A 20,315-nucleotide genomic window follows, 5' to 3' on the forward strand; every position below is an offset into this window, starting at 1 on the left:
CGTGTGGCGGCTTACATGACCATAAATTTAAAATTTTTTATCTGTAGGTCATTTTTCATTTGAAACCCTACAGTATATATGTCAATGTAATCAGGAAAGACTAAAGAATTTAACAAAGTCATAAAATAATTTCTATTTTTCCACCATTTGTAAGTACCCTGTATCCTTAAGCTCTTGGGAGGGCCACCCAAGCCAGGTCTCTTGGACTGTCAGACGAAGAGGATTTCACAACGTAGGGGGATGCGGGGAGTGGGGGGGGGGGGGGGGGGGGAGAGGAGGGCCTGCACTCCTAACTCCTAGAGGGGACAATTACTCAATCTCCAGAAGGAGAGAGAGAAAAAAAAAGAAAAAACAAGCCAAACGGGTAAATGGGGAGAGAACCTTTACACACAACAGGAACAAACAACTTGGAATAGACAGTGTATTCAACTCGACTACTTGGAATGTCCGCAGTCTAAAAAATAAGTAGAACCCGAAAATGAACTAAATTCACAAGATATTGACGTGGCCATCATAACGGAAATCGAAAAGAAATCATGAGGTTCCACAACAAACAGGTATGACACGATATACAGCGAAGCCACTCAAAAGTCTGCGCTGGAGGTTCTGTTCCGTGGAAGAAGATTTTAACAACCAAAATACACTCTTACACCTTTATCAGTGAATGGATAATTGTGGTCAGGGTAAAGATACCAGGAGATTATTTGTCAGTAAGTAGAATACGTGTCCCAGGAGAGGGATGGGGTGATGTCACTGAAGACTTTTACGATATCTTGGAAAGAACCCTACATAAGAAACAAAAATGATCATATGATAATAGCAGGAGAGTTAAATCCAAGGATGGGCAATATCCGCGTGGCAAATGTTATTGGTTCTGAAGGGAAAATATATTAAATGATAATGGATACAGATTGATGGCGTTCTCTTAAACATTGAGGTAAGAATAACACACACATTCTTCAGGAATAAACGGATCCACAAATGTAACTGGTCAGCTAGAGGCTCTGAAACAATTATAGAGTACGTAATTGCAAATAAGACGACTTGGTCTTTAGGGGGATGCGGGGAGGGGGGGGGGGGGATCTTCAGAGGTCCAGATGTCTCTTCAGATCATTTCTTTCTAGTCTCAAAAATAAAACTACTTAAAACAGATAGAAAATAATGCTGATGCAACGTTTGAGGTACAATTACTTCGAGGGGAGAGTATACCGTTGATATACCAGACAAGGCTTGAGGAAAACAGAAGTGTAAATACAGAAGCGAATAGCATCAATTAGGAATGAAACAATATGAAGGAAGCACTAATTAAGGCAGCAACACAAGCATTTGGCACAAGAAAGGATTTTTTTTTTCCAAAATGGGCCTGGGATACTGGGATGATGAAACACGTAATGTAATTGATGATAAGAAACATGACTTCTTAAAAATGTTGAATTCCCCAGAACAACGACATCTGAGACCAGATTACAAAAGGAAATTAGCTCTAATCAAAAGGAAAGTCAACTCGAAAACCGTTAGTTGGGATAAATATATTACAGCTATTAAATATGATGTAAGAGCAATACGAGACAACATACAAAATAATGAAACATTTAAACAAAGAAGGTAAGAACAATCCGCAGATAAACACAATATCTGAATGTAATTGGTTACAATACTACAAAACACACTGGACGGATGTGCAAGATACAGAGGTCGTTCTGTCTGAATAAGACAGGAATGTAGACTTCCTAACGCTGTGAGAACTGCAGGATGCAGTAACGCCTCGTAAGAGCCTTATGAATTCATGTTATAAACTTTATGCTAGAATTTTAACAAAACGACTGTTGCCAATCGCTGAAACTCTACTGCCTGATGCCCAACACGGTTTTCGGAAACGCAGATCATGCTTGGACTGTAACTTCACCATAGCAACTATTAGAAAAGCTTCGTGAATTCAATTTATCAACTTTTCTTGCCTTTATTGACTAGGAAAAGACGTGTCGTACAGTAAATCGAAACAAATCGCGGGAAATTTTAAGAAACAGAGATACACATCTCATAAGAGCTGTACATCTGAATAACAAAATACAGATAAAAATTGCAGGCAGCAGACATAATATGGCTTCAATAAACCAAGAAGTTAGAAGAGGGTGTCCCTTCCCACCCACTATTTTTAATAGATGTATAGACTATGTAACCAGAACTTTGTTACAGAAATTGAAACATTTCAAAATTAACGATGTGGATGTTAGTACACTACATTTTGCTAACGACCAAGTAATAATAAGGCAGAATAAAAATGACTTACAGGAAGCTGTCTTTAAGCAAAACAGCCAGCGAATACAATCTGAACGTCTCCATCACAAAGACAAAATCAGTGTCATTCTTAGGACGCCAGTCCATGCAAGTTAAGATTGAAATTGACCAGGAGTTTATAGAGCAAGTTAATACGTTAAAATATTTAGCGTGCAGTTTTACGTATAGGGCAAACAGTGGAACTCCACGCGGAACATTGGGACAGAAAGCCCACAGTGAGAACTTCCTACGAAAGTTCTGTTATGTTACGGATGCGAATGCGAAATCTGGACTATTAAGAAGAGAGATGAATAGAGAATAGAAGCATTGAATACGTGGCTGGATATACTTTGATGGATAAAGAGAGAAATGATGACATCCGAGCTGAACTGAGTATACAAAATGTAACAGACATAATAAAACAGTATCCGTTAAGAGGGAAAGCCAAAAAACAATATAAACCAAACGGCAGATCATATTTGGGGAAACCAATTTAGAGATAACTTGACAACTTTTGAAGGAGACAGAACGGATCAGAAGGTCCTATCCTGGATGCTGGTGTACTCCAATTAAGACTAAGTGAGTCAACTGTAATTGTCTATCTTCGTACCGAAAGCCAGTCATATTACTTCTTGCCTGCAGTGGCGCCAGCGTGCAGGCAGCTTGTCTGTACAGCGACGCAGTTCAGCGTATGGCCACTAGATGGCAGAGAGCGTTACTTACAGCTCGTGTAGGCGCTCTAATTGAGGATTAAGAGCTTTACTCGAAGCAGAGCAGCACAGGTTTGCATGCCAGTGTAATTAACGGTATTATATCAATCCTCATTCTCTCTCTCTCTCTCTCTCTCTCCCTCTCTCTCTCGTTTGAGTTGTTGTGCTTACCTTGCCAACGCATTGGATCCAAGCCGTCTACCGGTGCTGAAACAGTAGAAAAATCATCCTTTAAAATACAAAAAATATGAACATTTATACGAAGAAAGTTTTAATGTCATAGACGAAAGAAAAACGGTTTATTCTAGTTACGTAGTGGATACCCATCTTTTGGGTTTGCCTTGCAGTTTTGGCGCTGCCCCACACAATTATGCTCGTATTCAGTTTAACAAACATTATCACAAAAATTATGGGAAGCTGGCTGCAATGAAATGAGCTACAGTCACAAGATAAAGCCCAACTGGTGTAAAATACCATAACTAAAGCACAAAAAATAGTGAAATTTAGGATTTTTTTTACCTTCCTTTCACCAATATGAGAATTTATTAGATAAATGAATCAGGGTTTTCAGTGGCACAAATTTACGAGTAATCCATGTAATCTTTAACAAGAAGTTTTTTTCGCATGTATCCGTTTCAATAATTTCTGTTAATGTCAATTTCAAATTTAGTACGTTTACCTTTCTTCCATCGAAAGAGAGATTTCCCTCGCCAGATTCATCATCATTTTATGCCAACTTGTCCATAATCATTGGGGTAGAGGGAAAAACATTTGAGAAGTTCGTTAGTAGTGCGTGCGTAGCTGCTGTATTCTTTGTCAAAAACTTATTTCCATCACAGTTTTTGTTGGATGATTCATCATTAAATTTAGAGGGTGTAACGGGCGTAAGGGCAGATATTTTTGTGTATTGTACAGTAATATCTACACAAATGTTAGTTGTGTTTTCTCTGCATCGAACAGTCTTCCCGTAAACATGTCACATAATTTACTATCTGATGTTTTCTGCACAGTCGTAACTGCAACAGTAAGTCGACAACCCCAGTCAGCAAAGACTTACTGTTTTCGTCCACGTATCTACATTTCAACTGGCCCGTTGTCCAGGGGAAATGTACTTGGAGGTACTACACTACCCATCCTAAAAACATATAACTTGTTATAGTTATAATTATTAGTCTGCAAATGACGTAAATATTAATGTAATGTTGTTCAGTACACTGTCCTCATTCACCAATAGGGACACCTGCATTTATACCCGTTCCAGCCTTTATATCAATGACACCTCATTATTTCAACAATTGCGTTAAGTATTTCAAATGGCTCTGAGCACTATGGGACTCAACTGCTGAGGTCATTAGTCCCCTAGAACTTAGAACTAGTTAAACCTAACTAACCTAAGGACATCACAAACATCCATGCCCGAGGCAGGATTCGAACCTACGACCGTAGCGGTCTTGCGGTTCCAGACTGCAGCGCCTTTAACCGCACGGCCACTTCGGCCGGCTCGTTAAGTATTTACCGAACTGTGAGGCACAGTAGTTAATGACGACGGACATCAATATCACGGCACCAGCCGTCCGCCATAGCTGAACATCCGACGTAACTTCCTTACACAGAAAAAAATCTGTTTTCTAGTACTAAAATGGAGCATTCTCATTCAAGCTGAAATCTACAGAATAAATATCCATGAGTATTTTGCTGCTCCGAAATTAATTTATACTACCGTGTAGACATATGAATGGAATGCTAAAGTAGGCGCTACTTTTGCCACCGTTCTGAACGAAATTACAACCTGCCAATGTAGAATGACTACACCTGTCACCCGAAGAGCCAAAGACGTCCAGTATGTGAATTCCAGAACCTAATTCCGTATGGTTGAAATGGCTCTAAGCACTATGGGTCATCAGTCCTCTAAACCTAACTAACCGAAAGGCATCACACACATCCATGCCCGAGGCAGGATTCGAACCTGCGACCGTCGCAGCAGCGTGGTTCCGGACTGAAGCGCCTAGAACCACTCGCCCACAGCGGCCGGCCCTAATTCCGTATATTACGTGCAAAGAAAAGAAGTCACTTAACGGAAGCAGAACTCAATTTCTGCCGCTTAGGGACGCCAGAGGCGGCCAAGTGCAACATTTATATACAAGGTGCATCAGTTAGTAGCGAAAACTCACACGAGTGAATGGACATTATGGCCAAGACATTCCATAATGGTTTACGTTTCCAAATATGTACTACGAAACTTTGATACTGGAGTCAGCAGCGATTCATTTGCAGACAGGCTTCTGCATCTACACCTTTATTCACCTTACGGTATGTGGCGGTGGGCACTTTGTGAACCACTTTCACTTGCCCTTTTGTTCCAGTCGTGTATAGTTCGTGGGAAGAACGGCTACTGGTATGCCTCCGTACGCACTCCAGTCTCTCTGGTTTAATCATCATGGTCTTTTCGCGAGATATACGTAGAAGGAACGTACGCTCTCCGACTATACTGTGATGCAGAGAGCCTCTCTTGCAGCGTCTGCCACAGGACTTGGCTGACCATATCCGTTACGCTTTCGCGCTTATTAAATGAACCTGTAGTGAAACGTACTGCTGCTCTTCGGATCTTCTCGATCAATCCATTCTGATACGGGCCCCAGACTAATATTCAAGTGTTAGTCGACCTAGAGTGTTGAAGCTATTTCTTTTTTTATGGCCTAAATTTGCTGAGGACTCCTCTAGGCAATGTCAGTCTGGCATCTGCCACACAACGCCATTAATTTTACGTGGCCGTTCAATCGCTCCGTGCGGATACTCATAGATATTTTATTGAAGTAACTACTTCCAGTGATTGTTCTGCGATCTCGTGATCATACAAAAGAAATTCTTTCTGCCTTTGTATTCGCAATACTTTTGTATTACATTTGTTTATGTTGAGGATCAATTGTCATTCCCAGCACTAAGGTCGATCATCTGAGGGTTTTCCTGTATTTCGCTAGAATTTTCTAGCAACGCGACACCGGCTTCTCTGTATACAACAGCATCATCCGCGAAAAGCCTCCTAGAACTTCCGACATTACCTACTAGACTCTCCGTCCGGCCTCGGAAGGCTCAGCGGTGGCGACCGACTACCATGTCATCCTCAGCCGATATGCGTCACTGGATGCGGAAAGGAGCATGTGATTAGCTCACCGTTGTCGGTTTTCGTGACCGGAGCCGCATTTCTCAATCAAGTGGCTCCTCAACTGATCTCACAAGGGCCGAGTGCAGCCCGCATGCTAGCAGCGCCTTCTGTTCAACTGCACGGTTGGTTTGATATTCCGTGCTTCCGTATTTTGTTCATTTTGTGGCCGCACGGGGATGTACCGAATGGCTTACGGAAGTCAAGGTAAACGGCATGTGTCTGGGCGCCGGTGTCTACCGCTTTATGGGTCTCGTGAACGAACAGAACGAGCTGGGTTTCACACGGTCGATGTTTTCGGAACCCTATAGAGAAGATTTTTGGTCTCCAGAAATGTCATAGCACGCGAGCGTAACATATGTTCCAAAATCCTACAACAGATCGACGTCGCGGATACGAGCGTGAAGTTGTGTGTTCGGCGACCTTTCTCGAGAACGGTAATGACCTGTGCTTTTTTCAATTATTTGGAACGTGTCGTTCGTCAACAGACCTCGCGTATTCTAGGTACGTTTCTGCTATCGTATACTTTCACACGTGGCAGTTTCTGTTAACTTTCATGTTCGTAGATAAATAAATGAAAGATCTGATGTAGCTCACAGCTTGGTGCAAAACATTTCAACTGATGCTAGTTCGGTGACATGCGTCTGCGTAAAAAGCGGGAACGCTATCATTCAGCTACAAAGGGGGAGTACTATGACACGGGTAGAATACTTCTGCTGGATATTTTTAACTTCGTGGCATTCACACCAAAATACTGATCGCTTCGCTAATGTTCAGTGATGAGCAATAAACTGTGTTGGAAAAGAGAATCATGCCCCTAGTCAGCTGCGGCGCCTCCATCCTCTTTCGCCACTGCCTAGCTGGCTCTTGTTCCATGCTAGTACACTGTTCAGAATCCGGATATCAAGCACTTTTCACCCCCAACGTTCTTTACTTTTACTGTCTGAACAAAATGTCTGAGAGAAAAACAGACTATCTGATGCATTTTACCAAAAAAGAGAAGCACAAGAAAATAAAAAAAAGTTAGTAACAAGCTAAGGCTGGGAAGTTTTTTCGCGTCACCGTCTAAAAGCAGCGAAAAATATTTTCCAAATAGACATGCCGTGGATCAATACTTTCTCAAGAACGACTGTGCGGACTCTCGATTTCAGTCACTGAAAGCGATTTCTTGAAATAAGTAGATTCGCATTTTGTAGAATGAAGGCTTTCACGACTGGATGACATAGCTGTTGATTCACATTCTATTTTGAAACACTTCGCTAACTTAAAGGCTATAAAAAATTCATTGTGATGTTTTTATCCAAAAGAAAAATTGTCAGTAGATGTAGCCCACAGCAAAATTGTAGGAACTGTGCAGGATTTTTTAATATGATATTTCTGAAAAATGGTTCGAATGGCTGAGCATGATGGGACTACTTAAACCTAACTAACCTAAGGACAGCACACACATCCATGCCCGAGGCAGGATTCGAACCTGCGACCTTAGCGGTCGCGCGGTTCCAGACTGTAGCGCCTAGAACCGCCCATTCACTGAGGCCGGCTATGATATTTCTCTTTCGTGTCACGCACAATGATTTATTTTCCTTTTCAGTTGCATCTACAAAATTTTTGACTGCTTATCAATTTTCCACACGTTTCCATGGCAAATTTTCTAAAATTTAACTAATTACTGCTGAATTTTCTACAGTTTCCATGGCAAATTTTCTAAAATTTAACTAATTACTGCTGAATTTTCTACACTTTTAACATACAACTTACGCAATCGAACAGTGTCTTATGTTTAACAAGTCAATACAAAGTCACGTTTTTTTTTTACCAAATAAGCAGCAACCAGTCGCATGATCATGTTTTCTTTATTTAATTTTACATATCGATTTCAACTGATTAACAGCAATCATCGGTGCTTTCAACGTGTTTGACGTCTGTTTAAGACAATTATTACTCAGGGAACATACACGTTGAAAGCACCGATGATGGCTGTTAATCAGTTGAAATCGATATGCAAAATTAAATAAAGAAAACATGATCTTGCAACTGGTTGCTGCTTATTTGGTAATTTTATGGTTTACGGTCGCTGCACAACTTGGGAACCATATGGAGCCCCCCCTTTCAGATTTTTTTTTTTGTGTGTGTTTGTCCAACTTCTCCGATGGAAAAAGGAAACTTGAAGATCATTGAATTAAGAAGTTCCTTTACTAGAACTTAAAAAAATTTATATTCTTATTCTTTCGACTTGTTTAATGGACAGCACATTTTTACTCAAGTTAGATCAGCACAACAGATGTAGCTCTTTCTGCTTTCATTAAAAGCTGTTAAAGATTTCACGAGTTACTTTAGACGTAAATGAATTGATTCTCCAGTTTGTACCGGACACTGGAATAAATTTCGGAAATTTTTGTTCTGTTACCGAGGAAAGCCTATGTAGTACTTATTTTAGAAGTAAAGAACAACCCGTTTCCACGGCCCTATTTTTAGGTTTATTTTGAAGGTCTTACCTAGAGTGCAAGGGGAAGTAACTAATGATTGAGGGAGAGATGGGGAGGGAGGCATATGGTATGTCGCTTTTGTAAAAAAAATATTCGGCTCTGTCCATTTTCAGAAGTTTCTTCGTAGTACAAACGTGCAACTTCCATAAACTGTAGCAACTGAAGCGAGGTCCACTCACACCTAGTCTATTACACTCTGTTTATAACGGTACTATCAGGAGTACTTTTTCCTCGCCGATCCACAGAGATAGAAGCTTAATGATGCAATGAAACGCGCAGAGATAGTAGCTTAATGGTGCAATGAAATGCGCACGTACAATTAACATCATGACGACATCCCTGAACGTGTTGCAGTTTTACCTCTTAATCAGGAGTTAATTTATGCTTTCACGGAATGTCATCGATCTAAATTTGACTCAGAACGGACTGGTCAACAGAAAGCTCTAATATTGCTAACGTGTGACCACCTAAGCTAATTAAGAAAGGTAATACACTGCGCACGGAACCATCAACATAACAAGAATTACTTGATTAAGAGGTTTTCTATTTGTAGGGGATCACATGGTACGTAGCACTGTGAAAGACGTCGACAATAATGTGGATGATTGCCAAAATAGGCCAGTGGGCTATATCAGCTTATTGTTTGTAGAGACCATATTGTCGCTTAACTGCAAAAAAAAAGTTCATTACATGCAATTTCTACATCAGAACACTCACAAAGGCGAAGTTTTAGAAGCGCAGGATGATCAAATAAACATCGAAGTCGATGATTCGGAATTCTTGAGACCGAAGCTAGAGCAAAAGCTATCTTAGAATCATCACGTTCAGGATCTTGTTAAGAAACTGAATGCTGTTAGACGCGATGTAAGAGTGATGTTCACTGCCTGTGTGTCTTTTTTATTTCTGGTTAGATTAAGCTTCAGCAAAGAACACTTAAACCAGAAAAGTATAGTCATTACTGTTTGTGTGGCAGTTCGCAAACTTAATGCTACTCATTGGTTAACACTCTCTTGTTGCTCGAGGGGTTTGTCGTTAATAATATGAACTCATTCGTAAGGAAACTCAGCATTCACTTCGTGAGTATAGATAGGAAAAGGATTTGCTCTTCGATATGAGGGATAAAAACGAAACTTCCAAATATCGAGGTGTAGGGTTACTTACAGCACACTTCTTTTCTATGTGTGACTTACGCACATTGATTTGGAACCTTTCGCGGTAATGCTACACATCTATATATAATATAGCAGTTACCGCGTTTTTTAATCACACAATTTTGGGAAATTTCTTTTATCAGCATTCTGCACATTACACAATTTCGCTCTCAGTCTAAGAACTTTGGTCCATATGGCCATATGTTATAAAGAAAAATGCCAGATAGTAAGAGTATACCTGAAGAGTAGCTCAAATTATTGCACAAACACGAAAGACATTATTCTCTCCTCTCCTTCTACTCCCCCTCCCCCCCCCCCCAAAAAAAACGAGACAACAGCATAACTTATCATCTGTGCTCCAGTCATATTTGAAGACATTCACCCGAATACAAGCAGGGTAGTACAAATGAAGAAAGTATTGGAAACTGCCAAACATTTATCAGAAGCAGAATATATGTATTCTACTGACTGACGAATATCAAGTTCGAAATCAAGCTGATAGTACTGTCACTGAATTTCAAAATTGTCTTCCGTTCAGTAGTTCATCAACATCCGACACCGAGAAGTACTGAAATTTTGTACGAATTTTGCAACACCAAATATGCAGTAATACGTGGGAGGTTATCAAGCGTCTAATTCATGGTTACAAATAGTCAAAACAAAATCATTCCTCCGATATTGTTGTACATTCCGCATTGGTCTAACTGTATCAGCGTGTGCAATAAAATGTGTGTGCTACTCAACATGAAACCTGAAAAAGGAATATGTTCATGGGAAAAAAATGTGCTCGTATGTAGAGATCAACATTTTATTTGCAAATAAAAAAAAGGATATGGTATCGAGCGTTATCAGCACCAAAGTATTTAACTGAGAAGTAAACATCCGAAAACGTAGTTACCAACATAGAACTTAACACGGAACACTTCATATTCCCAAGAGTAAGCTTTAATAAAATTATAGAAGAACTTACCAAGAAGGAGTTCCACGGAGAATAACTATATGCATTATTAAGAATAATTTTTGAACTATTTCATGCTCGTTTTGATTCCCTGCAATAACACAATACACTAATATCACAAATCTGTTTTTTTTCGTTTCTTTTTAATATGGTATAAAATCTTGTTTGAGGCCAAATTATGACAATCTACAGGATATACAGAAAAAGCCTTCTAATCATTTGAAATTACAATTGTTTGAAAATCATCTGTCGCATTACAGTTTAGATAAATCACAAACCTGGATAACGTCTAGTATTTACAAATGGTGGTGATCAGCAGGAGAGGGACCAAAGGGAGAGGGGAGTGGCAACATTCAATTACAAGACAGGCGTGGATTTCTAAGAGCTATAGCGTCCCTCACACGCTCAGAAAGCCTCTAGATGACAACTGCTGTATAGACAAAATCTTTCCTGCTGCGATTCATTCTTTATAAAATTACCCTGGAAATGGAATGACTTACGGTAAGACCTCTGCAGAGCTGGACCTCCGCATCTTATTTAATTCTTGTTATCCTCACTAGAATTTACAAGCGCAAGATTTTCAATGCTGCGACAGTTTCAGTCTTGTCACGTAGATGATTCCCCTCTTCTTATACAAGCGTAAAAAGGTAAAGGACCGCAGTCGAACACAAAAGCGCGCTGACCCGTATTTTCCGGCCCAGCGCATCTTCGCTACAGCGACTGGTGTCTGCGGCAGAAAACAGCAGCGCAGAGACCGCGCTACGCGACGCCTAGGCCATCTCGCGGTGTCTGAGAGGAACTGCCACGTACCGCGCATGCGCATTCACACTCGCATTCCTACGTGTGAAATTAAACCGTCAGCTGTGTTTCGCGTGGCGGCACGTTCCATTCCAAGTACGGCACAACAAAAGGAACACAATAGTACGCAGTTCCTTACGCTGCCACGCACTAATTTAGCAGCTTATATTGTTCCACAGTTCCTTTAATAGTCAAGAAGATCGTCGGTAATTGGGCGACAAACATTTGTTCACGAGATATCTGCAGCGTTATTCGTTTCCATAAGGAAAATATCATGATATCTACATCTACATACATACTCCACAATCCACCATACGGTGCGTGGCGGAGGGTACCTCGTACCACAACTAGCATCTTCACCCCCTGTTCCACTCCCAAACAGAACGAGGGAAAAATGACTGCCTATATGTACAGAAACATCGCTTACTGTCGAGGATCTAATATTACTGACAATCTACAGCTCTTTTAGAATGAGAGCTCTAGTCAATGTCAGTAAACTGATGAGATAAATTCCTCAAACGTGCTGAGCAATCTTAACGACATTGTGGTTTAACAAAGCCAACTTTGTTTTAAATCACTTAAGTGCAACGTACCTTTTAAAAGGCTCAACAGAAACTACGTTGCAGCAGCATCAGTGTCAAAGTAACCTTAGACGAATGACTTACGCCGAGGTAGAATAGAAAGCAACTGCTCTTCGACGCCAAAAGTCACGTCAGCTGCTGCGAAGTATGATTTTTGTCACCTTTGCGCCGTCGGTGTTCCGTGTTAAGAGACTGGTTAAAACCGTGTACTATCCGTCGCGTAGTACGCCGAATACTTGGCGCCGCGTGCAGAAATTCGTCGTTCGGGGCCGCAGATGGCTGACTAGACACGTGGTGAGTAGTCCCGTGGCAGCCACGTGCTATCGACAAACCCCTGGCGCAGGGCTAGCAAGAGGCGCGCGTCGCGACGCAAGCCTTTGCGCGGTCCCGCCTACTGTACTGTTACGTCCCGGGGCTTCGGCCTCCGACGCCGACGCCGGCGTCATATTGATCCTGGAAGCCGCGTGCGCAATCGCTCTCTACTTGCCGCGCAGTCGCCTCCGTCGTTTCTGCGCCTACGTCTCGAGAACTCGGGCCGGCGGAGTAGCTGGATGCGTCTGGCGCGGCGCCCGGTTCGATTCTCAGCTACTGCTGCGGGCCCTGGCAGGGCGAGCGCTAGGGTTTGCGGCCACCCCGGCGAGCTAGAAATACGGATCTTCACAGCACAGCTGGAAATTGCCGTGATGAAGGAGATGGAGGATGTGGAGAGAGGGAGGGATACAGCGATAGCCGGCCGACTTGGCCGTGCGGTTAAAGGCGCTGCAGTCTGGAACCGCAAGACCGCTACGGTCGGAGGTTCGAATCCTGCCTCGGGCATGGATGTTTGTGATGTCCTTAGGTTAGTTAGGTTTAACTACTTCTAAGTTCTTAGGGGACTAATGACCTCAGCAGTTGAGTCCCATAGTGCTCAGAGCCATTTGAACCATTGATACAGCGATAGAGGCGCATCAATGGGTGGGAGCTGGAGAGGAAGGAGGAAATCAGGGGGTGGGGTGGATCAAGACTGGACAAGCATTTTATCATACCTAACTAAAGTAATGAATTTCACCCAGTGCTATCTGGTGCATTGCTAAATTTGTGAGAATATTACAGTGCCATCCTTCAGAAAGCGAAACAGATATTCCAAATCAAACATTCCTATTTATTTAGGTACTATACGAATATGTAATAAAAATTGGGTGTACCAAGTTAAAAATGCACTTTCTAACAATTTTAGGTATGCAGTGTCATCTAGTGGGCCATCCATAGTGCGATCTGTTTTCCCCTGTGACGGTCGAACAGATTTGCTCTTCTTTTTTCGTCTGATGATAATTTCGTGACATGTTTGGCCCAGTCGCTATCAATGTACCACACTGTATATACCATGTTGTGAAACAGTGTTTTGTTTCTCCACTAGGAAGTAACACAGGTTATCCAAAAGTGGTCACACATCACACACACACACTATAGTAACGCATTTAGTTCCCCCTTATGATTAAGATTTAAACCTTCTAAACGCGTTGAGGATATTGTCAATCGCGTTCTGCGACCTTCTCGCCAAGCGGTTCTAGGCACTTCAGTCCGGAACCGCGCTGCTGCTACGGTCGCAGGTTTGAATCCTGCCTCGGGCATGGATGTGTGTGATGTCCTTAGGTTGGTTAGGCGTAAGTAGTTCTAAGTTCTAGGGGACTGATGACGTCAGATGTTAAGTCCCATAGTGTTTAGAGCCATTTGAACCATTTTTTTTCTGCGACATTCTGTGCCAGCACAGTCACTTGGACGTAGAATCTACGCACTGGATCTCTATTGGTGGAAAAAGGCCACTTACAGATACCTCCACACAGATCTTCAGCTATTCACATCCACATTGCTCCAACATGTTTTCTAACGTAATCTAACCACATTGTGTTCAACTGCCCTAAATATAAAAATTCGTCCACTGGTTCCACGACTTTATTTGCACACTCCTACTTCAATCCACATTTCCTACTATCCTCATTATATAAAAGATTGGCCCGGTGCGGGTAGAAACAGACAGTTTATCCATTCTGAGAATCAAGGGTATTGACGATTTTTGCATGTTATCGCCATTGATACTGACTAGATACCGGACCCAGAGATTCCCAAGACTTTCAAGAACCTTTTAATTACAAGTTTCAAGTCGGATAACAAATGACAAAAATATTTTTTTCTTGTGATATAATCACAAATTAACAACTCCGGATTTTCCCCTTTACTTGTACTGTGAAACCTTGCTCATTGCCAAATTTCATGATTCTAGGTCAACGCGATGTACCCTACAGGTTTTGCAAAATACATGACAAATGACCACATCTTTTGACTGCATTGACTTACAAGCTTAAAATTTTTGTAGCGTCAAAGGACCATAGCCCTTATCATACGACGAATTTGAAACGTCTACTCGTTCCTGAGAACAGACAGCCAGGGAAAGCTATCCTATAAGGGTTCCATTGTTACAGATTGAGGCACGGAACGCTAAAATGAATGATCGTATGGCATTACTGGGCGGAGTTGGGGAAGTTCGCCCGCCTGGCGCAAGTCTTTATTTGAAGGCACTTCGGCGACTTTCTCGTTTCTGAGATCTCGTCTTCATTTCGGAAATTCTTAGGAAATTCAATATTCCGAATGGTTCAAATGGCTCTAAGCACTATGGGACTTAACATCTGAGGTCATCAGTCCCCCAGACTTAGAACTACTTAAACCTAACTAACCTAAGAACACACACACATCCATGCCCGAGGCAGGATTCGAACCTGCGACCGTAGAAGCAGCGCGGTTCCAGACTGAAGCGGCTAGAGCCGCTCTGCTACAGTAGCCGGCTTCCTCCTATGCAGTCACAATGGAATCGAAAATGCCATTAGGAGAAAGTCAGATCAATGAAGAGGATTAGTTTACAAAAGGGACAACGTACAAATATACTGTTTGCAGAAGAACTAGCTTTTTTCAGACTCAATGGGAACGTCCGCTAGAAAGAATTGCTGAAAGAACATGACGAAAAAGCCGGCTTAGCAATCTCCTACGAGAAAAACTAAATTTACGACAAACATTAAGGCAGTCCGAAGGCTATGAAAACTGAACTTGCAATAATTGAGAGAACTAACAGGGTCAAGTATGCAGGAGAGGTAAATCAACAAGACATTTCGGAGAAGGAAGGCATGAAAGCAGGAGTCGTAATTGTGAACTTCTTACACATATTGAAAAAAAATTGTAGACACGATTAGGAAAACAATAGCTTTCTATGGCCACATCCAAGCATGAATACTAACAGTGAGTAAAAGACTTCATCCATTTTGGTAAATTAAAACTGGATAACATGTGATGCAAACAAAGTGGAAGGAGAATTGACGAACCCCTGATTACTCCACAAGACACTGAGGAACAACTGAGACTAAGAAAGAAATTGCAAGATTCCAAAGGTTTCAACGAAAGCGCAAGAAGATCGGATTCACTTGGTCAGAAGAAGGAATAGATAACATCGAGGAATGATGAGACAAACAGGGAAGAATAGAAAGGAGAAGCATTTGAAATAAGCTGACTCCATAGTGGTTCGTACATACAAGAAATGCTAGCAATAAATATAACCTGTTACACTGGTAAGGCAAAAATATTTATACAAGCGTGAATGCTTCGTGATAAACAATAAGCTGTGAAGATTAGAGATACTTGAAAGATGAATAACTGGAAAATCAGACGTAATGAGAAGATCTACCGAAATATAAAGAAAATATCAGAATTAACCGTAAAGCGATCGTTAATCGTCTTTCGTCACCTCTAGCCTAATTAGTGAGAAAACAAACGAATCAAATGTTCTTGTATTTATAGGAAAGCATGGATTACAGAAATACGAAAAGTAAAAAGAAACCAAATTAAAGTACTGGAAGCAACCAAAATTGTTTCCAGAATCAAGCACTAAATATGAAGGCTTTCAAGGCAGAAGAAAAATACGAAATCAGGAACATAGTGGACAAAGGGAAAGTCAACATGGAAAAGAGATGGATTACGGGAAAAAACAGGAAATGACCAAAGATAAGATAATGAAGCTGGTAGGTTATCCTAGTTGGGCAATGAGAAGATTAAAACAAAAATGATAGATTATGGCAGTTATTTAAGGAAACTATTTTAAATAATACTTAAAGAAGAAATTTGTTTTCCAGTACGTCAACACTTATTTGCTGCTTCAAAGCTATGGCTAGAGCACAACATCTAAAAATTTACTGTTTCAAATAAAAATTGAATGTCAAAGATTCAAGTTTAATGCGCAAATTTTGTCAGTTGTGGTTACTAAGTTACTTATAACATAAACAAATAATGAAGCTTGAGAGACGCATTCTCAGACGGCAAACAATTATTCGAGAAAGCAACTGTTTGTTCACAAATATGTTTCCATTCCTTCCCAAACTTGATTTTCAAAGTGTTATTTTGTCACGTATGCAAGTTGATGGAAGTCATCGCTTGGTTTGAGCTATTTTACTCAGACAAATTAAATAACATGTAACAAAAATAGTTACAGTTTCACAACCATTTAGTTATTTTTATGGTGTGTGAGATGCAAATGGTATTACAATTAGCGGTTGAAGTTGCTTGCTATGCAGTCTGAAACGAAACTGTTCAAATTTTTGTACACGATTATTTTTTTCATATTCTTCCAGATTCTGAGCGTCGCAAATGTTTTTGGCAGATAGGTGTTTCGAGTATGTTTGCTACTGTTGCAAAGAAAGTAACAGAGGCGTTGAGCTTTTCGATTTAAATTTCTGTTAACAGTCTCAACGCTGGTAAGGAGAGTCACTGACGAAACAGTACCTGCCTGCTTCTCCCTGCGATCCATTGAGAATATTGAGGCAGTGATTATCTCGGAAATCGACGGCGGTTACCTGTGCATGAATTTGTCCTGCGGGAGTGGATAGGATGTCCTTTATCTGGCGTGCTCAGGTCATTCAACCGTAACACATTCTCCGAAATTGAACGATGTCACGCGATAACCTCAAGTGCACGCTCACCGTGTAACCACTTAAAATGCACCAGTAAATCAGTTATAAACGTCGTGTATGATAGCGTTCTTAGAGAAACAAACGATAAAAGAATCTTTAACCAGTTCACCCTGTGTATTTGTTTCATATTATACTATTAACGAGTTCTAACACATTAGCTCGTCTTCAGTTGTCAACATGTATTCTTTTATTCAATGCCTATAATCAGCATTGTAGTCAGTCTTCTTTTACATATAAAAAGCAATATCCTGACTGATTGATCATGGCGCAGTCCAAACCGCTAAGGACACAAACTTTAAGTTTGGAGAAGGTGTGGATCTTACACTGTAGGCGTCGTGTAAGAAGGGATTGTCCGAAATTCCACTCCTTCGGAGGCAAAACAGGGGATGCAATTATTTCTGAAAGTACGTCGCTACTAATGGAATTTTGAAGCTAGGACTACGAAAAGTGGTATTTGGTTTCTCAGTAAGAAAAAAATACGTGTTTCAGCATTTTTGGAAATTCAGCCACTAAGAGAGTAAAATATTGGGTGAAAGTTTTTTTAAATAAATAATTACTAAAGAACTACTAAAGGATTTTTAAGTCTACATCTGTGACAACTGGTATTTGACTCCTAGGTTAGAAATAAGAAAACGCGTGTTTCGTTGTTTATAGAAATTCAACCCCTAAGGGAGTGCGTAAGAGATTAAAATTAAGAAAATATCTCGTTGCATTAAAAAAATTTTAAGCTACATTTATGAAAATTGGTATTTCACTTCTTGTTTAGATATAAAGAAAGATTAGTCAGAGGATAACGTTTGTCGACAGGAACATTCCTGAAATGAACTTGCCTGCCTGGAATCATGACCTCAACACAATGGAACACCTTCTGGATGATTTACGTCAGCTTCGACCTGGACACCAGAAACCAACAGCACTACCCTCTCTAGTTTCGGTTCTTAAGGTAGAATGGTCTACCATTCCTCGACAGATATTCAAGCAGCTGATTGAAAAAGTTCCTGCACAGTTCAGGCAGGACATTAATATCTACTAAAGTGTGCGGTAATTTTGATCAAATAGTGTATATGAATTTGGATAAGTACTTAACGACAGCAGCATAAACAACTGAATATTATAATTTAGACCTCGCCAAACAATGTGCCCGCAGACAGCTTCAGGTCAGCTTTCACCTACTTTCCAGTAGAAGGTTCTGGGTTCGAGGCCCTTTCCGCCACACAGTTTCATTCTGCTACGAAGTTTCACAACCGAGCGCACTCCATATAGAGTGAAAGTTTCATTCTACATAATGAGATTATTCAACTTCTTTTCGCAACATGCCCAGGAGTAACTACGTACGTTTACATTGTTTCGAATCACCAACTAAGTTGCTTGTCCGTTCTTTTTTAGGAATGTCGAGACAGTGGTGTACGATCCAGAATGAGATTTTCACTCTGCAGCGGAGTGTGCGCTGATATGAAACTTCCTGGCAGATTCTTCTCATTCTGGAAACATCCCCCAGGCTGTGGCTAAGCCATATCCTTTCTTTCAGGAGTGCCAGTTCTGCAAGGTTCGCAGGAGAGCTTCTATAAGGTTTGGAAGGTAGGAGACGAGGTACTGGCAGAAGTAAGGCTGTGAGTACCGGGCGTGAGTCGTGCTTCGGTAGCTCAGTTGGTAGAGCACTTGCCCGCGAAAGGCAAAGGTTCCGAGTTCGAGTCTCGGTCGGGCACACAGTTTTAATCTGCCAGGAAGTTTCAGTGGTGTACGATGTTACGACGAAATGGGCTGTCCTCAGACCCCATTCTAGCCCAACGTAAGAAATTATCGGTTACTTTGGGGAGACGAATATATGAATTCGAAACCAGTAAGTTCTTTTTTAATAAAGCTAACTAAAACCAATTTGTGACTAACGACAGCCGTCTATTACAAAGACGCTGTACCTCATAATTTGCTACAAGAATCTTGCTAGTTTTTGCCTCATCAGAACCAATGCTTGTCTTATGTAAAAATTACTGCAGAAGCACGAAGGATTGAAAGAAGACACCACGTCTTCCCAGCAGTAACTGCGCCCGATGCTGGGAAAAGGAATGCGGATTCTGGTTTGTTGGCGAGGAGAGAATAGTCCAACACGGTACGAAAGCGTACACAGTAAGTAACTCAAAACAAAGGCACTTTCGTCTTCCGAACCATACACTAGCGACATAGCAGAACGCGGTGTAACCAACTACGGTTCTCATCAACTCTCAAACGCTTTATCTCAATGGATTCTCTCAAAGAACAATTGTCCAAATGTCTGTTCCTAACTTTCATCATCTGATACAGCATTTTACTGTTTTTCGAATGGTTCAAATGGCTCTGAGCACTATGGGACTTAACTTCTGAGGTCATCAGTCCCCTAGAGCTTAGAACTACCTAAACCTAACTAAGGACATCACACACATCCATGTCCGAGGCAGGATTCGAACCTGCGACCGTAGCAGCAACGCGGTTCCTCACTGAAGCGCCTAGAACCGCTCGGCCACAGCAGCCGGCGATAAATTTCATCGTAACCTAAATTTCAAACTTTCTGTACTTCTTATTGGCCCTAAAATATTCCTCACAGTGTGTTTCAGTAATACTTATAGTTAGTGTTATTCGTAATTCAGTGCTAGGCATTCACTTGCGTAGAGACATATTAGTTTAACTTGCGTGCTGTAATGTGTGTGTGTTTTTTTACATTCCTTGACGTGTGTGTTTTATTACAAATATTCTTAGTTATTCTATACTCTGCTTCAATTCTGCATATCCCTTCATCTATGACCGGATTGAAACCAATCTACTGAACTCTCTCACGGAGACAAAATTATAACCTTTACTACTTAACCGATGTATTTCCTAAAAACAACGGTACTTTTTATGTTAATGCAAATTTAGTTTATTCTGCAGAGTCTCATACTTTCTGTACTGGATATTTGTTTGAAGAGGCTGACTTTTGCGTCTGGCAAATTTTGAGATAAAACCGCAAAATCATTCGCAAATGCAAGCAGTATTCTTTCCTCTCGGCTATATTATAATATTTCACTTTTCCGCATTTTTAATGTTTGTTTCTTAATGCGCAGTTTAAGAGGGCTGGAAATGATCCACCCTATTGTCGTACATTTGCATTATTTTTAAATGGGCTTGAGACTTATAACTTCACTTTTGACATTGTGTGTGAAACTGTTCATTGGGCTATACTTGCTAATATAGAC

The 20,315-nt window shown here is 40.9% G+C and overlaps 1 protein-coding gene across 5 annotated transcripts in view; it reads right to left on the reverse strand.

The window, feature by feature from the left end:
- The window catches only part of LOC124790108 (rab11 family-interacting protein 4), a 965,431-nt gene that overhangs the window by 160,400 nt on the left and 784,716 nt on the right, over positions 1-20,315 (reverse strand). For all 5 annotated transcript variants that reach the window (XM_047257679.1, XM_047257680.1, XM_047257677.1 and 2 more), the window contains one exon: positions 3,159-3,194. In XM_047257679.1, coding sequence (XP_047113635.1) covers positions 3,159-3,194 — 36 coding nt within the window. The remainder of the gene's footprint in view (positions 1-3,158; positions 3,195-20,315) is intronic.

The sequence above is a fragment of the Schistocerca piceifrons genome, chromosome 3, assembly GCF_021461385.2.
Source record: "Schistocerca piceifrons isolate TAMUIC-IGC-003096 chromosome 3, iqSchPice1.1, whole genome shotgun sequence".
NCBI lineage: Eukaryota > Metazoa > Arthropoda > Insecta > Orthoptera > Acrididae > Schistocerca > Schistocerca piceifrons.